The 15,875-nt window shown below is 42.4% G+C and overlaps 2 protein-coding genes across 2 annotated transcripts; both read right to left on the minus strand.

The window, feature by feature from the left end:
* Positions 1–968: 968 nt before the first annotated feature.
* On the minus strand, positions 969–6,020 carry LOC311261110 (uncharacterized protein). Its single transcript, XM_084359504.1, has 6 exons — positions 5,983–6,020; positions 5,169–5,222; positions 4,206–4,271; positions 3,412–3,462; positions 2,272–2,398; positions 969–2,160 (listed from the first exon to the last, which is right to left on the minus strand). Exons 2-6 carry the CDS (start codon positions 5,199–5,201, stop codon positions 2,096–2,098), a joined length of 342 nt encoding a protein of 113 aa, XP_084215630.1. The 5' UTR covers positions 5,202–5,222; positions 5,983–6,020; the 3' UTR covers positions 969–2,095.
* Positions 6,021–6,814: 794 nt separating this feature from the next.
* ercc6l (excision repair cross-complementation group 6-like) lies at positions 6,815–15,376 on the minus strand. Its single transcript, XM_084360218.1, has 3 exons — positions 15,170–15,376; positions 13,743–13,787; positions 6,815–11,936 (listed from the first exon to the last, which is right to left on the minus strand). Exons 1-3 carry the CDS (start codon positions 15,223–15,225, stop codon positions 8,081–8,083), a joined length of 3,957 nt encoding a protein of 1,318 aa, XP_084216344.1. The 5' UTR covers positions 15,226–15,376; the 3' UTR covers positions 6,815–8,080.
* Between the last annotated feature and the right edge of the window lie 499 nt (positions 15,377–15,875).

A 15,875-nucleotide genomic window follows, 5' to 3' on the forward strand; every position in this document is an offset into this window, starting at 1 on the left:
GGATGCTACATTTTAATAAAGAGCAGAGGTGTGTGCTGCACAGGAGACTGAAACAGACCAACACTGAAAATACAATGAGACTCATTCAACTTTATCCTCATTGCAATTCAGTCGAACCAGAGGGCAGTGAAATTAATATACATACATACATGTGTGTATATATATATATATATATATGTATATATATGTAGCCTATGAATGAGTACAGTAATGCACTTTAACACTGATAAAGAGGATGGAGAACTAACAGCATTTTAACTGACAGACAAGCAGAGAAACACACCGACAGGTTAAAAACACACCTGAACAGGTGACGTTAACTTTCCAAATGTCCCTGATGAGTTTAAGCTGGAGAAACATTAACTTACGTCGACTCAGCTGTTTCCTTCTCCTTCCCTGGGCGCCGGATGGTTTCAGTCTTCTGGACATTGTGGTTCTGCGACAGTATCAGTACATCTCTCTCCTGGTCTTTGGGTCACGGTCCGGTCACATTCAGGCAGCTCGCCTCCATCTTAGATTTGACTGTTTTTCATGTTTTCCAGCTGTTTGAGCTGAGAGCAACACTCATCATTTCACATCAGCATGTCATCATCACATTTGTTCAGGCGGTGCTGATGTGGAGCCCTCGGTCACACCACACACTGAGGATGGGGACATTAGTTATTTCTCGTTCTTAACTTCTTCATTTCTAATATTTCTCACTGCAGACAGTGAACGTCTCCGTGTCTGATGGATTTCTTCTTGTTTCTGTAACAACGTTGTTTCTGTCTCTTGTGCTGCTGAGAATGTTTTAAATGACACATTTATTACAGATATTGTACTTCAGGCTCGTTTCAAACAGCATCTGTTAGAGTAAAAACAAAAGTGGTGTGAAAAAGTCCTGAGCCCTGTCTGCAGACCGGGTCAGTGAGCAGAACAGCACCATGCAAAGCGTTCAAATAAAGGATGACGCCAACAAACAGTCAATCTTCAGCATTCACTACTTAAATGTTTTAATATAAAGCACTTGTTAAAGCGCTCACCACCTCCAGTCATCAATTAATTAACTGATTCACTCATTAGGAGAAAAATGAATCAATCTTATTAAAGTTGTAAGCTCTGATTACAGTGACATGAAAGGGAAACATGAATACAACAACTTAATTCAGGAGATCTGTTGAACTATTAAAGGACATGGACAATGAATAAGGACCACTGAACATATGTACATGTGTACACAGACACAACTAGAGTGGATGAATGATACGTTTAGTAACTGTCGACAGACTGAATGAATGAATGTTATCAAAAATAAGTCAAAACACAATAAGGGAAATAATGAACTAAGATCAGTAAAAGCAAAAATCATTGAAGAGCTGGCTCTGCATCGGCTCCCAGAACACCTGAAGATGGTCGTTTCCTTCTTGTCTGAGGCGATGATGGCTGATGATGAGGCGAGCAGACTCGCTGATCGCAGCTGGTCTCGCGTCTTCAGGATGATGAGTCCAGGCCCAGACAAGGTCCATCTGAGGAGACACACAGCGTGTGTTCTCCGGTCGTGTTGCGTTCAGTGACAGGCTGCAGAGTTGAGATGCATCTAGATAATAAAAAGGAGTCTGTGGAGCAGAAGGTCTTCAGCTCTGAGTTAAACAGCTGAGCGTTGAGCTGACCTGCAGGTTTCTGGGAGCTTGTTCCAGATGTTTGGTTCATAATAACTGAGCGCTGCTTCTCCAGGTGTAGTTTTGAAAGCAGACCTGAACCTGACGACCTCAGAGGTCTGGATGCTTCAGAACGTAGCAGCAGATCAGAAATGTGTTTTGGTCCGAAACCATTCAGTGCTTCATAAACCAACAGCGGGATTTTGAAATCTATTATCTGACTGACAGGAAGCCGGTGTAAAGATCTGAGAGCTGGACTCAGCTCAGCCGTCTGACAGTCGGTCCAGTAGAGAGAGCGTTAGTCACGTCTGCTGAAGATGAATGCATGGACAAACTAAAAGAAAGTCTCTCAAGGGATTCTCACGTGTTCACAAGAATTAGGCAGACGACCTGAAAACATAATGCCTCGGCCACGGCTGTCGTTAAAAAAACATTACATTAGTTTAAATGTAAATAACTCAGTTACCGCCGCCGCCGCCGCCGCCGCCGCTGCTGCTGCAGTTGTGGTGCGTCTCAGGTGAACCTGCAGGGACAGAAACAGTTCATCAACTCCTGAAGCGTTTTTCTCTGCAACTTCAAATTTATTGAAACACTTGTGGGATTATCTTCCGTCAGCGCTGCTCAGTTGTTTCACCTTCACTGAACAGCAGAGTACGATCGCTGTGCTTCTGCTCGTGCTTGAGGTTCGTGGTGTATTGACGAGACAATCCGGGCCACACCCAAGCCTGAGTGTTTGTCCCAGTCCGGTTCTGGTCCAGACACTGAAAAGAAAACAGTACATTAGAAAACACACCGTGTTCAGACTCAAGCTTTACAGAATCAAAGAGGACAAACTACCAGAGAGGAAGTCACAGCTGCTTTCAAGTGGAAATAACAGATCGGTCAGCTGTTATTAACTTAAAGACGTGATTCACCAGCAGGGTGGAGTCCAAAAAAATAAATTAATAATAATAATAATGATGATGTGTTTGTGCCCATCACCTACAGAATGGTGTTATTGTTGAGTTAAAACAAGAAGGCAGAACAGAAACACACCACATTATGAGTTAATACAAGTTAAAGGAGTAAAAGCAATAAAACAATCACAGAAAAAGAAAGCGAGAGGCTCAAATAGAGACGAGTCAAGAAGAAAATCAATGAAGGACGATAATGAGACGACATCACAGAGGAGTTAAGAACAGATAAAAGGTTAAGAGCAGTAAAATGAATTAATGATAATAAGTAAAGAGAACAAATAAAAGCAGTAAAGGACTGAAAGCAGCAAAAGGAATAAAAAGACAGAAAGATGAAAACTCACAGAGTCTTTAAAAACGTGTTTAGAAAGACGTTACTGAGTCAGCGAGCCGTCTCTCCTCAGCTGGCTCGTTCCAAAGTCGAGGGGTCCTGAAGGCAAATGTGTGGACACCTTCAGGATTGAGCCTCGACTTTAAAACGACCAGAGGGGCCCAACCCGAGGACCCGAGGCTCGTATGGGGTCAGGATCTGTGCTGGACCGGGAGCCAGAGAGAGGCTCGGATAGCAGTGATGTGATGGCAGCTGTTAAACCCAGTAAGAAGCCGAGCTGCTGCGATCCGGACCAGTTGGAGGCGGGACAGAGACTTTTGGTCGATGGCGGCAGCAGTCCAGTCGAGAGAGATGAAGGCGTGAGCATGTTTCTCCAGGTCGGACTGTGACAGTACCGCTTGGCTGTTTAAAGCATGAAGCAGGACCGGACACCTCTTTCTGCTGAAACACTTCAACATGTGAACATAGATGAGGAAACAGTTGAACTTACTGTCCAGTCGCAGCTCCATGCTGGTCCTGTGCTGAAGCGTCCCAGATGTCTCTGTAGGGACAGAAACGTGGATGTTCATTATTTTTTCACATGAACTGATAAACCTGCTCATTATAACGGCTGCTGCTGTCGGCATCCAACATTCACATTCTTACAGCCTTTATAGACGAAACATCTGTTATCTTCTCCTCCTGAACCAAAGGTCGAGGTTTATCTGAGAAATGTCCTGTTTCCCATGAAAACTCACACTTCAATCAAACAAGTTGCTTAATGAAGAGAAAATATAGTGAAGACACTGACAAGGATCTTATTGATCATTTAAAATGATTTTGTCAAAGAATCCTCCATTGCAGCAGTTTGTGGAGGTAATCTGCAGAAAGTTCAGTCCAGACCAGTGAGAACAGGCCGACGGGTTTCAGACGAGAGTTCAGTTCTTCTGGTCGTTGTGAGATTATAATCAAACCGACAAATGCTGATGCTTCAGGTCCTCAACCAGCCCGTTAACACGACCTACTTGGATTAGCAAACACAATGTGCCTCAGGAGCACAGGAGTGATGGAGGCTGAGTCCTCTGAACACATTTAGCACATGTATAAAGTCTGACCTGTGCTTCTGATCAGTTTAATGTTATTTCAATACCAGAGATTAAGGACATTTCTAAGGGATCCCAAATGTTTGCGCCACCTTTAACCTCACTTCTGATAAACATACTGTCGCTCAACATAAGGATGAGAGGCGATCCAGCTGCCTCCGATACAACACTTTGAACTCAGCTTGAGTTCAGGTTCACTCACCACTGGATGGTTGGCCGTTGCCGCCGCTGCCGCTGTCACGGCCGCTGTGGTGCGTCTCAGATGAACCTGTCCGGACAGAAAACGTAGATAATCCTTCATTCACTCACGTGTAATCTGTAATCATGGACGTAACCAGCTACGGAGGTCTGGACTGTAGTAGCAACATGTATCATCTGCATCTAACCACACACATTGTTGTTACCTTGTACTGATTTATTTCACGTGTCGACCTATAACCTCAGGTGTTATTGCACCTGTCATCACCTGTCAGCACCGTGAACTTTGACCTGGCCTGAGTGTGAACTGGGTACCTCACTTCTGAGCAGCGACCTTGCTGATTAGCGAGTAGCCGCTTGTGCACAGCGGCACTCTGTGCTCCTGGATGTTTGTCGGGTGTTGTGGGTACATACATCAGATAAAAAAGAAATCTGTGCTTTAATCAGGAGTTGAGAACGTCTGCTCCATCCTTTAAGTGTCTGTGTGGCGGAGCTACCTTTATTTATTGATTGATTGATTATTTGACACTTCACCATCCTGTGAGAGGCGGCTGCTGATCTGTGAGGCAATGATGGCAAAGAACGATGCTGCAAACCACAGACATGTTTGCATGTGTGTGTCTGTTAATGTCATTAGGGTGAAAAATATACACACATATAATATATATATATAATATATATATATAATACATAATATACAGTACATTCAGAAGTAACGCTGCTGCTTTCTGCCTTCATGTAAATACTCAAGCTCAGTTATTAACGTACAAACAGCACCTGAGCTTCAAATGTGTTACGTGTGCGACCTGATGTGTTATCAACGACCTCCAAACAGCCTTTATAGTGAAACTGAACAACATTTGAAGAAATTCAAACTCAAAGTGATTCATCACATAAGCAGGAGAGCGTGCGGTTCTTTATGAAGTGTGTAACATGTAAACATGACAGCAGACGGTGCGTCACCCACCTGAAGGCTCAGAGCAGATGGTGAGCTCCCCATGACGTCTCTGCTGGAAACAACCTGAAGAGAGAAAAACATCCCGACTGTTCAATGATCCTGTTTGTGAACGTGTTCAGCTTCTTCCTGGAAGTTTAGAGAGCGACTGGAGCCAAATCCCCTCAGCCCAAACATACACGGCCCGCGATACAGAAATAATAAATACATAAATACATAAATAAAAGTGCTGTATTCTGTATAAACATTTTGCAGCAGGTCCTGGTGGATGCAGCAGGATGTATGGGCTCTGGTGATGGAACGAAACTACGTACATTTACTCAATTACAATTTATACTTCCACTCCACTACATTTATTTGATATATTTGGTTTAGTTTACTCAAGTATTGTACTTAAGTACAGTTTTGATGTACTTGTACTTTACTTGAGTACTCCCATTTCCCTCTACTTTATACTTCCACTCCACCACTTTGGAGAGAAATGTTTCTTACTTTTACTCATACTTTTCATATTTAATTACATTTATTGCCAGAATATTACTTTTGATACTTCATCGACTCTTTAAACCTGCAGATCAACTGAATGTAGAGGTAACCGCTTCCTGCTGTAGAGCGCATGCGCAGGTACTTAAATGAGCCTGGAGCTTCTGATCAACTTCATGATAAATGACAGTTGAGGCTGATATTACAACATATGAGACAACATGTCTGACCAGCTGCTCACAACACAACACAACACAACACGTCTGCACACTGAAGATGATCACGAGCTAACAGACTGACTCTGACTGTAATCAATTACTTTCTGTAGTTAGACTTCACTCACCAGCTGATTCCTGCTGCGACACAAACAGACGAGGAAAGTGAAAGAGCCTGACAGGAGGAGGAGCCTCCGAACAGCTGATCTGCTTCAAATACTGCAATGTAACTAAGTACTGTGCTGTATTAACTATCCAGAAGTCACACTCGAGTACAAGTAACGATGTGGTGATTAAATTACTTTGGCAAAAGTGAAAGTCCCCTGTATGAACAGTACTCGAGTAAAAGTCTTAAAGTATCTGATGTTAAATGTACTTAAGTATCAAAAGTACAAGTAAAGGAATACATTAAAAACTGTGATACTTTGGCTCTGACGCAGCAAGTAATCTGTAAAGTAACAAGTAACTAAAGATATCAAATAAATGTAGTGGAGTAAAAAGTACATTTGCCTCCAAAATGTAGTGCAGTATTCAAAATGAAAATACTCAAGTAAAGTATACATCAAAGTCGTTATGTTCAGTACTTGAGTACATGTACTTAGTTACATTCCATCATTGATTATTGCTGATGCTTTTATTAAGGTCACAGGAGGTGGAGCACATTATAAACACTGAGTTTAATCTACATTCATCCAGCTGATGGAATGTAACTAAGTACTTTAATCAAGTCCGCAAGTACAATTTTGAAGTACTTGTTCTTTGAGTATTTCTATTTTCTTCTACTTTATTCCTCCACTTAACTTAAGTATCAGAAGTAAATGCAGTAGTACTCCCCAAGACCTGTAAACTCACTTTAGTGTTAAAATGAGTGGCGCTACCCTTTAAGCCCTTAGGTCCTGGTGGTACAGACCGCTGACAGACGTCCTCCTCCTCACTCAGTCTGCAGAGCTGATCAATATATTGATTTAGAAATCTCTATTGAGCAACTTCATGTGACGTCGACACAAAGAAACTCTGAAACTGCGAATAAAAACTTTTTACTAAGAAAATGAATTTGAACGTTTTCAGAATACAATATATACAAGGACAGTTTGACACATCGTTTTCTAATCAACAGATGAGGAGAAACACAATGTTACCGTTTTATCATGAACACAACATGAGATGAACGTGGAACCACCGACCCGAATACACAAACACCTCGACAACTGTCCTGTCTGTGTAGATACACACCAGCAGCAACAACACAGTTATATGTTTATAGAAGTTAATGTGCCGACAATCGTTTGTTGGTTGGTTCGTCAGCAGGATTAAACAAAAACTACTGAACAGATTTCCATCAAACTTGAATGCAGAACAGACCCGGTTAACTTTTGGTGCTGATCCAGATAAAGGGACAGGATTTATTTCTCTTTCTTTAACATCGTTTGTTTCTTCTACAGGGAATGATGGATGAATCCTGATGAAACATTGTGTGTATTGTGTATTTAGCTGGCTAGTATCTATCTACCTGTATGAGTGAGTACAGTTTGATGTGGATCCCGACTCATATCCGGATCGAGCGGATTTAACTGTTGTATTTGATATTATCTTAGGCGTGGCTGGTTTACAGGGGACTGTTGGACGTTGGCGGAGGTGTTTGATCTACAGAGTGCAATTGTAGTCCAGCCTTTTCATCAATATTCAGGCAAAAATGTTAAACACTGAATACCTGCGAGCTGTGGTTAGACAGCTGACATCACAGACATTAATCTATAAATCATCCCAAAATAGTTCTTGAATGATTTGTCAACACATATTCATTATATTACAGTATTATTAGTTGAGCGTGATTTTTTGGCCGATATTGGCCTCACAGACGGATCAATATGTATATGTAGTATATGTTGTCAGATATGCGCCAATATTATCATTTACATTTTTTCCCCAGAACATCATGGAGAAGAGACTCTAACCTTTTAGGTCAGTTTACCTTTTTCGTACTTAAATTATATTTTGGAAGGTAAATTTTATTGTCAAACTGTCAAATTTTCCTTCTCCATTACATTTGTATCTTTTTGTGTTTGATAACCACATTTGAGGGCTCGTTGCTCAATTTTCATATCACCCCCAAAAATCCAGTATCAGGCTCTAATTAAATGCACATGGGATTTATTGAATATTGATCGTCAGAGGAGTAATTTCAGGATGTGGTCGAGGTTGTTTTTCGATTGTTTAAGACAGATGTTATCGTCTCTGACTCAGCTGCCGGTACAGTTGGATGGTCATGAGCTGAATTTCAGGATCTCCAGGTTTGATGTCAATAGCTCTCAGGAAGAAGCCGAGGGCGTCGTCCAGCTCCCCTTTGCTGTAGTACTCCCTCCCTCTGCTGACCAGGGAGTCGTAGCTCTCGTCGTCCATCATGACGACGTCTGTTGTGCCGTTCGTCTTGACTCCTGCAGTGACGGTGCACTGATCCATTCTCTCAGACGAGGTGAGCTCAGGTTCGCTGGTTGATTCTTCCAGGTTACTGCTCATTTCCTCTTCAGACTCATCAACACTCTCTCCTGACTTAGAGTACTCCTCCTCCTCCTCCTCCTCCTCTTCTACTTCTTCTACCTCCTCCTCGCCCTCTGTGTTTAATGTCTCTCCGACGGTCTCCTCCAGCTGGAGCTCATCATGGGTTGAACTGATGATGTCTTCCTCTTCAGCCTCATCAGAATGTCTCTCTGAAATGTCGTTATCGTAACTTTCCTCCTCCTGCTCCTCCTCCTCCTCCTCCTCCTCCTCGTCTTGGTTGGTCTCCATGTCTTTGATGATGGAGTGGAGGAGGGAGCGGCGTGAAGCCACAGAGGTGTTTCCTCCGACACTCTTTCTTGATCGGAGAGGGGTGGAGCCAGATGGTGCCGATTTAGGCGTGGAGGCTCCAAGAACCTGGAAGGAGTTTTCCAGCTGACTCCTGTTCAACTCCTGCTTATCATCATCATCATCATCATCATCATCATCATCATCATCAGCATCTTCACTATCATAAATCACTGCTGCTCGTTTCTTCTTGGTAGCTATGATGGAATCGTTAATCGACTCCATTTTAGAGTCATGGACACCGTTGAGGCTTCGCCCGAGTGCTTCTTCGTGTTGTCTCTCAGAAAGAGATTTATTTACATCAAAACTCCCCTCCATCTGCAGCTGTGAAAGCAACTTCCTCTCCTCTGCTTCTGTCTCCTGAGGATCCAGGACATCCTGGTCTGAGAACATGTCGCTGTCCTCGAGCTGTAAATTGAAGTTGCCTTCGAAGGACTCGAGCCTGGTGCTGACTCTGGACGATGTGTCTGCTTTGAAGCTTGAATTGGATGCTTGCAAGACAGAAAGTCTTTTGTTCTGCAGGGGTGTGAGATGTAGGTGCCCCAAGTCCATCTTGGAGTCATGTTTTGAGTGTGAGAATCCATTGAGCTGTTGTTCATCTTCATCAAACGCTGTGACGTATGCCTGGCTGCTGTCACCTGCTGAAGCAACAGCAGCTTCAGACATCACAGACTCGTCCATTAGTTCTTGAACGGAGGCATCTGCGGTGTCACCTGCTTCACTGACCTCTGACATCACCAAAGATCCCTGAAGCACTTCCTGAGGAGAGGCGTCGGCTGCTTCTAAGTAACTCTTCTCCTGCTTGACAGACTGGTGCTTCAGGGAATCCAGATCCGTCTCAGAAAGCTTGTCTTCGCTGATATTTACAACAGGTTGTTCTTCTGTCATACTCTGATCTGCAGTTAGATCAATAACTCTGTCACTCAGATTCTGTTGGCCTTCCGTCTCGCCAGAAGAAGACTGGTCCAAGTCCACCACGATCGGTGACCGGTTTAAGTTGTTGTCATGTTGTGGATAGGAAGGACTTGGTCTTGGATTTCTTTTTTTCTCATGAGACCGCTCTCTGTCGTTGTTCTCCACTGATTGTCTGAGCCAGGATGGTTCTGTGCTTGATGCCATGCTCTCTGCCAGCTGCATCTGTAACTCTGACTCAGCCTTCATCAGCTCCTGGGCCTTCTGGACCCTCCCTTCAATGTATTGGTGCTCTTGGTCCTCAGGGGCCTCATCATGGTTGATATCGAGGGAAAACATGAGATCGTGGTCGGATATCCCAAACATCTCCATGGCGTGGAGGTGGGCAATGTGCTCATCCAGTTCTGGGTCTGTCCGTCGGTGTCTGGAGTGCAGGGCCTGGAGCTGCATCTGTGTGGACGAGGACCGGGTGTCCTCCAGAGTGAAGAGCTCCTTCAGCTCCTGCTTGCTGAAGTACCGAAAAGGGTTTTTTTTATCTCCGGTATTCTGTCTGATGAGGGAGTCCTTGAAAACCTGCCGTCTGTAGATCTTCTCCTCAACTGTGCCGCACGTGATCAGCCTGTAGATGACGACGTTTTCAGTCTGGCCGATGCGGTACGCCCTGTCAACAGCCTGGGCGTCTGTTGCCGGGTTCCAGCTGGGATCGTAGATCACGACTCGGTTTGCTGCTGTTAAAGTGATGCCAACTCCTCCGACCTGGGTGGTCAGGAGGAAGACAGAGTAACTTTCATCCGTCTGGAACTGAGAGATGCGTCTCTCTCTCTCTGCAATCTGTGTAATTGTGCCATCCAGTCTCATGACTTTGAAGCCTCTGTTGCCCAGGATGCGTTCAATGATGTCGAGCACTTTCCTGTAATGAGCAAAGACAAGTGTGCGGTGGCCTTCTTGCCGCAGCCTTTCAAGAAGAGCAAAGAGAAAGACAAGTTTCCCAGACTCGGATATTAAGGTGCTGTCAGGAACGTTGGCGATGCTGTGAGCGTCTGTCTCCGTGTCGTCGCTCTGCTGACCTTCAGCTGTACTTTCCTCCAAGCCTAACTTAGCGATGGCAGCGGCAGAGAGCAGTCTTGGGTGGTCGCACAGCTTTTTCAGTATGGTTAATTCAGCTAGAGGTGATCTGCTGGTCATGAGCAGCTCCTTGATGTGGTCCAGTGAAATGAACTGCCTGTATATGTCTTCCTGAACAGAACTCAGGTAAGTCCAGACAATCAGGTCGTTCTTTCTCGTCAGTGTGGGCATGACTGCTCCAGAGTCTTTTGGATGGTCTGGAACGTGGCTGTCCTTTTTGTCTGTATCTTCCTCTTTGCACTGTTTTGCACTGTTCATTTTTTTTTTCTGCACTTCTGCTTTTGTCCTGCGGAGGAAGTACGGTTTTATTATGGCCATGAGGTTCTCAGACATCCGGGACCCGAGGGCCTTTTCCCCTGGAGTGGCATCCTTCTCTCTGGCACGAGTGATGGGGTTCTCGTACTCTGTTTTAAATGTTTTAGCTGTGCCAAGGAGAGTGCCTTGGCAAGCGAAGTCAAAGAGAGCCCACATTTCTTTCAGGTTGTTCTGGACTGGAGTTCCCGTGAGAAGAACTCGGTTTTTCGAAGGTATGGCGGTGGCACTCTTGGCCGTTTTGGTAGTTGTTGTTTTTATTTTGTGTGCCTCATCCAGGATCATGTAGTCCCATGTGAACTCTTTGCCGTGGTAGGACGACAGTTGCTGCCAGTTATTCATAAGCATAGTGTACGTGGTGATGATGACGCCACCTCTCCTCTGCACTTTCTCCAGATTCCTGGTCCTCTCTCCTTTGCTGGTACCGTGAAACTCCTTGACTCTCATGCCAGGGGTCCACTTGGCGAACTCCTTGGTCCAGTTTGTGATGAGAGACGTTGGCATAACCAGCAGTGTGTGTTTAACCAGCTCGTTATCGTACATACCAGAGAGGAACGAGATCACCTGGATGGTTTTACCGAGCCCCATGTCATCTGCCAAGATCCCTCCTTTAAGACGATCTCTGTAGAGACCGTACAAGAAGGCCACTCCGTTTCTCTGGTAGTCATAAAGCTTGTCATATAAATCTTTGAAAAGCATCAAACCGCTGCCGTTTACATTGACAAACTCTTCATCATCTTCAGAGTCATCCTGAGAAATAAGTTCCTCAATTTTCTTTATCCTGCTTTCAAGTTTTTGACTCTGGTGGATGCTGTACGCCAGCTTGAAGAACTTCAGAGCTTTGTGCATGTCGCCTTGTTTGGCAACGTCTTTACCATCTTGAATGAATCTGTAAGAAAAAAGAAAAAAGAAATCAAGACAGTTATTAATAAGAAAGTGTTGGAAGACAGTTTAGCTGTGAAATAAAATAAGGTTTAAACAGTAGATTTATTTGATTGATGACTTACTAGACGTAATCTCAGAAGCATTTCAACTCATAAAATCTAACAGTCATACATGTTTTCAGTCTTCTGAAGGTGCTGTTGATAGAAGCCATCTTGATTATGAAGAGCTGGTTCTGAACAAAAAGTTTCTCTAAAACAAGCTCATGGTTTCAGTGATACGAGGTTTTTTTTGCACTGTGGACATCTTTACATTGAAAAAGTCTTGACCGAGAAGCCAGAGGGAAGATGGGACACAAGGTACTTTATCTCTCCTACCTTCTCCAAAGAAATGTTGAAGCTCTGTTAAACTCTCACTTACTGTTTGTATTTTTCACTCATGTTATAATTCATGTAATAGAATCACAACACACCGAGTAATCAATCAAATATCAGGGCTGCTGTTAATGGCAGATCTTTGTTTTTAACCAATATGTTTTTCTCCTCAGGTGTCTACTCTCAGACGAGGAAAGAAACCAGAAAATATTCACATTTAACAAACTGACATGACTGAATTACGATTTTTTTGCCCGTAAAACAAGTGGCAGATCATCAGAGTAGTTAGGGATTAATCTAATTGTTGACAACTAATAAAATAATGGCTGCAGGTCTATCAAATGGATCATGATAACAAACTATTTGACACTGTTGCTGCCTGGTTTATATAGAATAAGACTTTTCGAAACAGAAAATAAAAAACATATTCAAAATATGTCAATATATGAGGCTTTAGGCTCTGTATTAAATAATAATAATGTAATAAATCTCTGTATTCTGTCTGTCACACTGACAGGTTAATGGTTTTAAAAACATCTCTGCCATGTTTTTATGTCACTTACGAACACACTTCTTTCCTCTGCTGTCTGTGTCGGAGTTTCACTCACAGCACAGGGACTCATTAACTCTGACATCAATACTCAGACAACCACAAAGGTTGTTCAAGATGGGAAAGTTTATTTTTGTCCTACTTTCCTTTTCTGAAATACACTGGCCTACATCTGTAATTACTTTCCTGTTCCTTTGTTGTGACAATATGTCATTATTTCTCCACAGGCAGATTATAAACCACAAATCTCTGAAACCACTTAGTTCAATCATTCAAGAAACATAATTATTTTTATAATACATCGAGTTAGAGGGTTCATTGTACAATTTACAGCATCAGTTCTCTTTTAAAATATTTCATATCCAAGAAAAATCGGTTTGTAACTGAAATATCCTGAACTGAATCGATATCAGATCAAGTCGACTCAGACTCTGCTATGAAGAGGAAGTCAGTGGCGATACCCAGCTCTGCTGCAGGAGCAAACACATGCCACCATCCTAAAACCTAAAGATACTTCAATTCACTTCACTTAAGACAAAAAAACTGACTATGTCACGTTAAGTAATTTCTTCTTGAAAAATTACACAAATCATTAATGATCACAATAGTTTGACTAATTTCTGTTGATAAACTAAAACTTTAATTTCTACTGTTGTCAGATGTTATTGAAGAGAGGTCGGATGGCTTAGTTTGGTTTCAGAGAGACTTTAGTTTGGACCGAGGTCATTTAGTTCTTATCCATCAAACTTTGATTACTTCTACCACTACAGAGATCCACCTAATAAATATGCATTTGTTTGGAAGAGACCAATTGTGATGTGCCACCCAAACAGGAATTTTGGGGGTGTAATTATCCTCGGACACTATCAGTTTTATTTGTGAGAATTACCTTTGGTATTGCTCCATCTTGTCGTCTGTATCCATGGACAAAGACCTGCCAAGACAAAGTCAGGGTTAGACTGATGTCTCTCTGGGTGAGAGCTGGGTGTGTCGAGATATCAACACACCTGGTTGTTAGTGCCAGATCTTATTTTCCGTAATTAGTCAAACTTCAGAGGCCAAAGGAGGATAAAAATCGACCTTATTAAACTTCCCATAATGTCGGCACATGATGTAATAACAGAATCTAAGACAACAAGATGGTGGTGGAAAAATACTCAGATCCCAGTGCAAAGTATTTATACACCAAGTCCTTCATTTAAGATCCTCTGTAGATATAAAAGGCTCATTCTAAAATAACAGAAACACAAAGATTGTGATTTCATGTAGGGCTGGGCAACATATACGATATATAACTACATCGTGGTGTGAGATTATAAACCGTTCTGGTTTTGGATATGTTCATATGGTGATGTGTCAAACGTGATGTCTTTCCCTGGTTTTAAAGGCTCATTGCAGTAAAGTGATGTCATTTTCTGAACTCACCAGACTTCGTATACTTGTCTTTACTCTCTTAGTCATTATAACCACATTACTGATCAGAAATCTCACTGTGTTCAGATTTTGTCAAAGTACCAACAGTCATCACTACATTATTGTTGCGATGCTGATATCAAAGTAGGATATATCTGGTCAAAAATATAATGATATTTGATTTTGTCTAACATTTATGAAGTGCTTTTGAGAAGATTTTAAAATATCGAGGTATATGTTGTATATTGTGATATGGCCTAAAAATATCATGATATTATTCTAAAGGAGCAGTCTGTAGTTTTGTGGAATAAATGTTAATGAGGAGAGGAAGATCTTCACTGACAAACAAACTAAATGAACAAACTTATTGTTTTACTTTGTTTATGTGTGGCGGACCCTGCCACCTCTCTAGCTTCAAACAGTGTTCTGGGACCTTATTTTCCTCTGAGAACAGCTTATTAATTCACTGATGGAAAAAAGTTTGTATTATTACTCATTAATATTGTAAATACTAAAATTCTGTTTGAATTTCCTCTGTAAGACTACACAGAGCCTCTGTGAGGACACGCTGCCCAGCCCCCGTTTCAGTGATTACACACAAATGACAACATAAAGTACTTGAAATATACTCTAGTACAGTAACGTTACTTGAGTACATGAAAGATACTAAGTTAGTCGTAATAAAAAGACTAAAACATATAAAGTGTAACCTTGTAATCAGCACCAGTTGACACGCATTTATGTTTATTCCAGTATGAGTCTTTACTAACAGCACACGTTAACAACAACACAACATGTTAGCAGAGACGGCTAGCCTCTCACTTAAGTCAACCTGTGGGACGTTAGCACTGATGCTAACTGTTAGCGAGTCTCAGCACTGACACAACCGTTGGCTTTACTCACTTTTCCAGTTTCTCAGAAATCGCCTCCACTTCGCCATTTTGCGGAGAAACATCCATCCTGACGCCGACACGAAGAAGCGAACACAGCCGGGTCTGTAGACGTGTTTTTCGGTCAGGGGCAGACACACACACCGTGACTGCTGCGGGCTTCACTAACCAGGAAGTCGGTCTGTTGATGTGTTTGAACCGCAGCCTTTTTCCCCCGCCATTTTCCCACAGCCTATCAGGAGAGGTCGCTGTAGTGACGCTACGACGAGGTTGTCCAATCAGGAAAAGAGCACCTAAAGTGGGCGGGACTTACGTAAAGCACAGCCAATGGGCAGCGTGGAGTCAGGCAGGAAGTTTTCCATCAATGTTTTTTTAGAAATCTTTTAGGTTTTTATTGATTTAATGTCCAGAAGCCAAAAGACTAACTGAAGAAAGGGAATTAAAGACAAGTAGAGATGGAAAAAAATGTCATCCATCTAAATGGAAACGTGGAATAAACCAATTTCTCCACAAACACATGGTGAAGCCGAGATGATTTTTAAATGTAGAGCAATAACAAGGATTTTAAAAAATACTCGAGCCCATATATTCTGCTTCACACGTGTAAATATGGTGACACAATACTGGAATCTTTGTGTATTTGTAGCAGAAACGTCATTTACTGTAATAGAAAATATAATTACATGGATGAATCTGCCACCAACGTGTTAAGAAATCTG

Source organism: Pagrus pagrus, assembly GCF_965226575.1.
Source record: "Pagrus pagrus genome assembly, chromosome: 8".
In the NCBI taxonomy this organism is placed as follows: Eukaryota; Metazoa; Chordata; class Actinopteri; order Spariformes; family Sparidae; genus Pagrus; species Pagrus pagrus.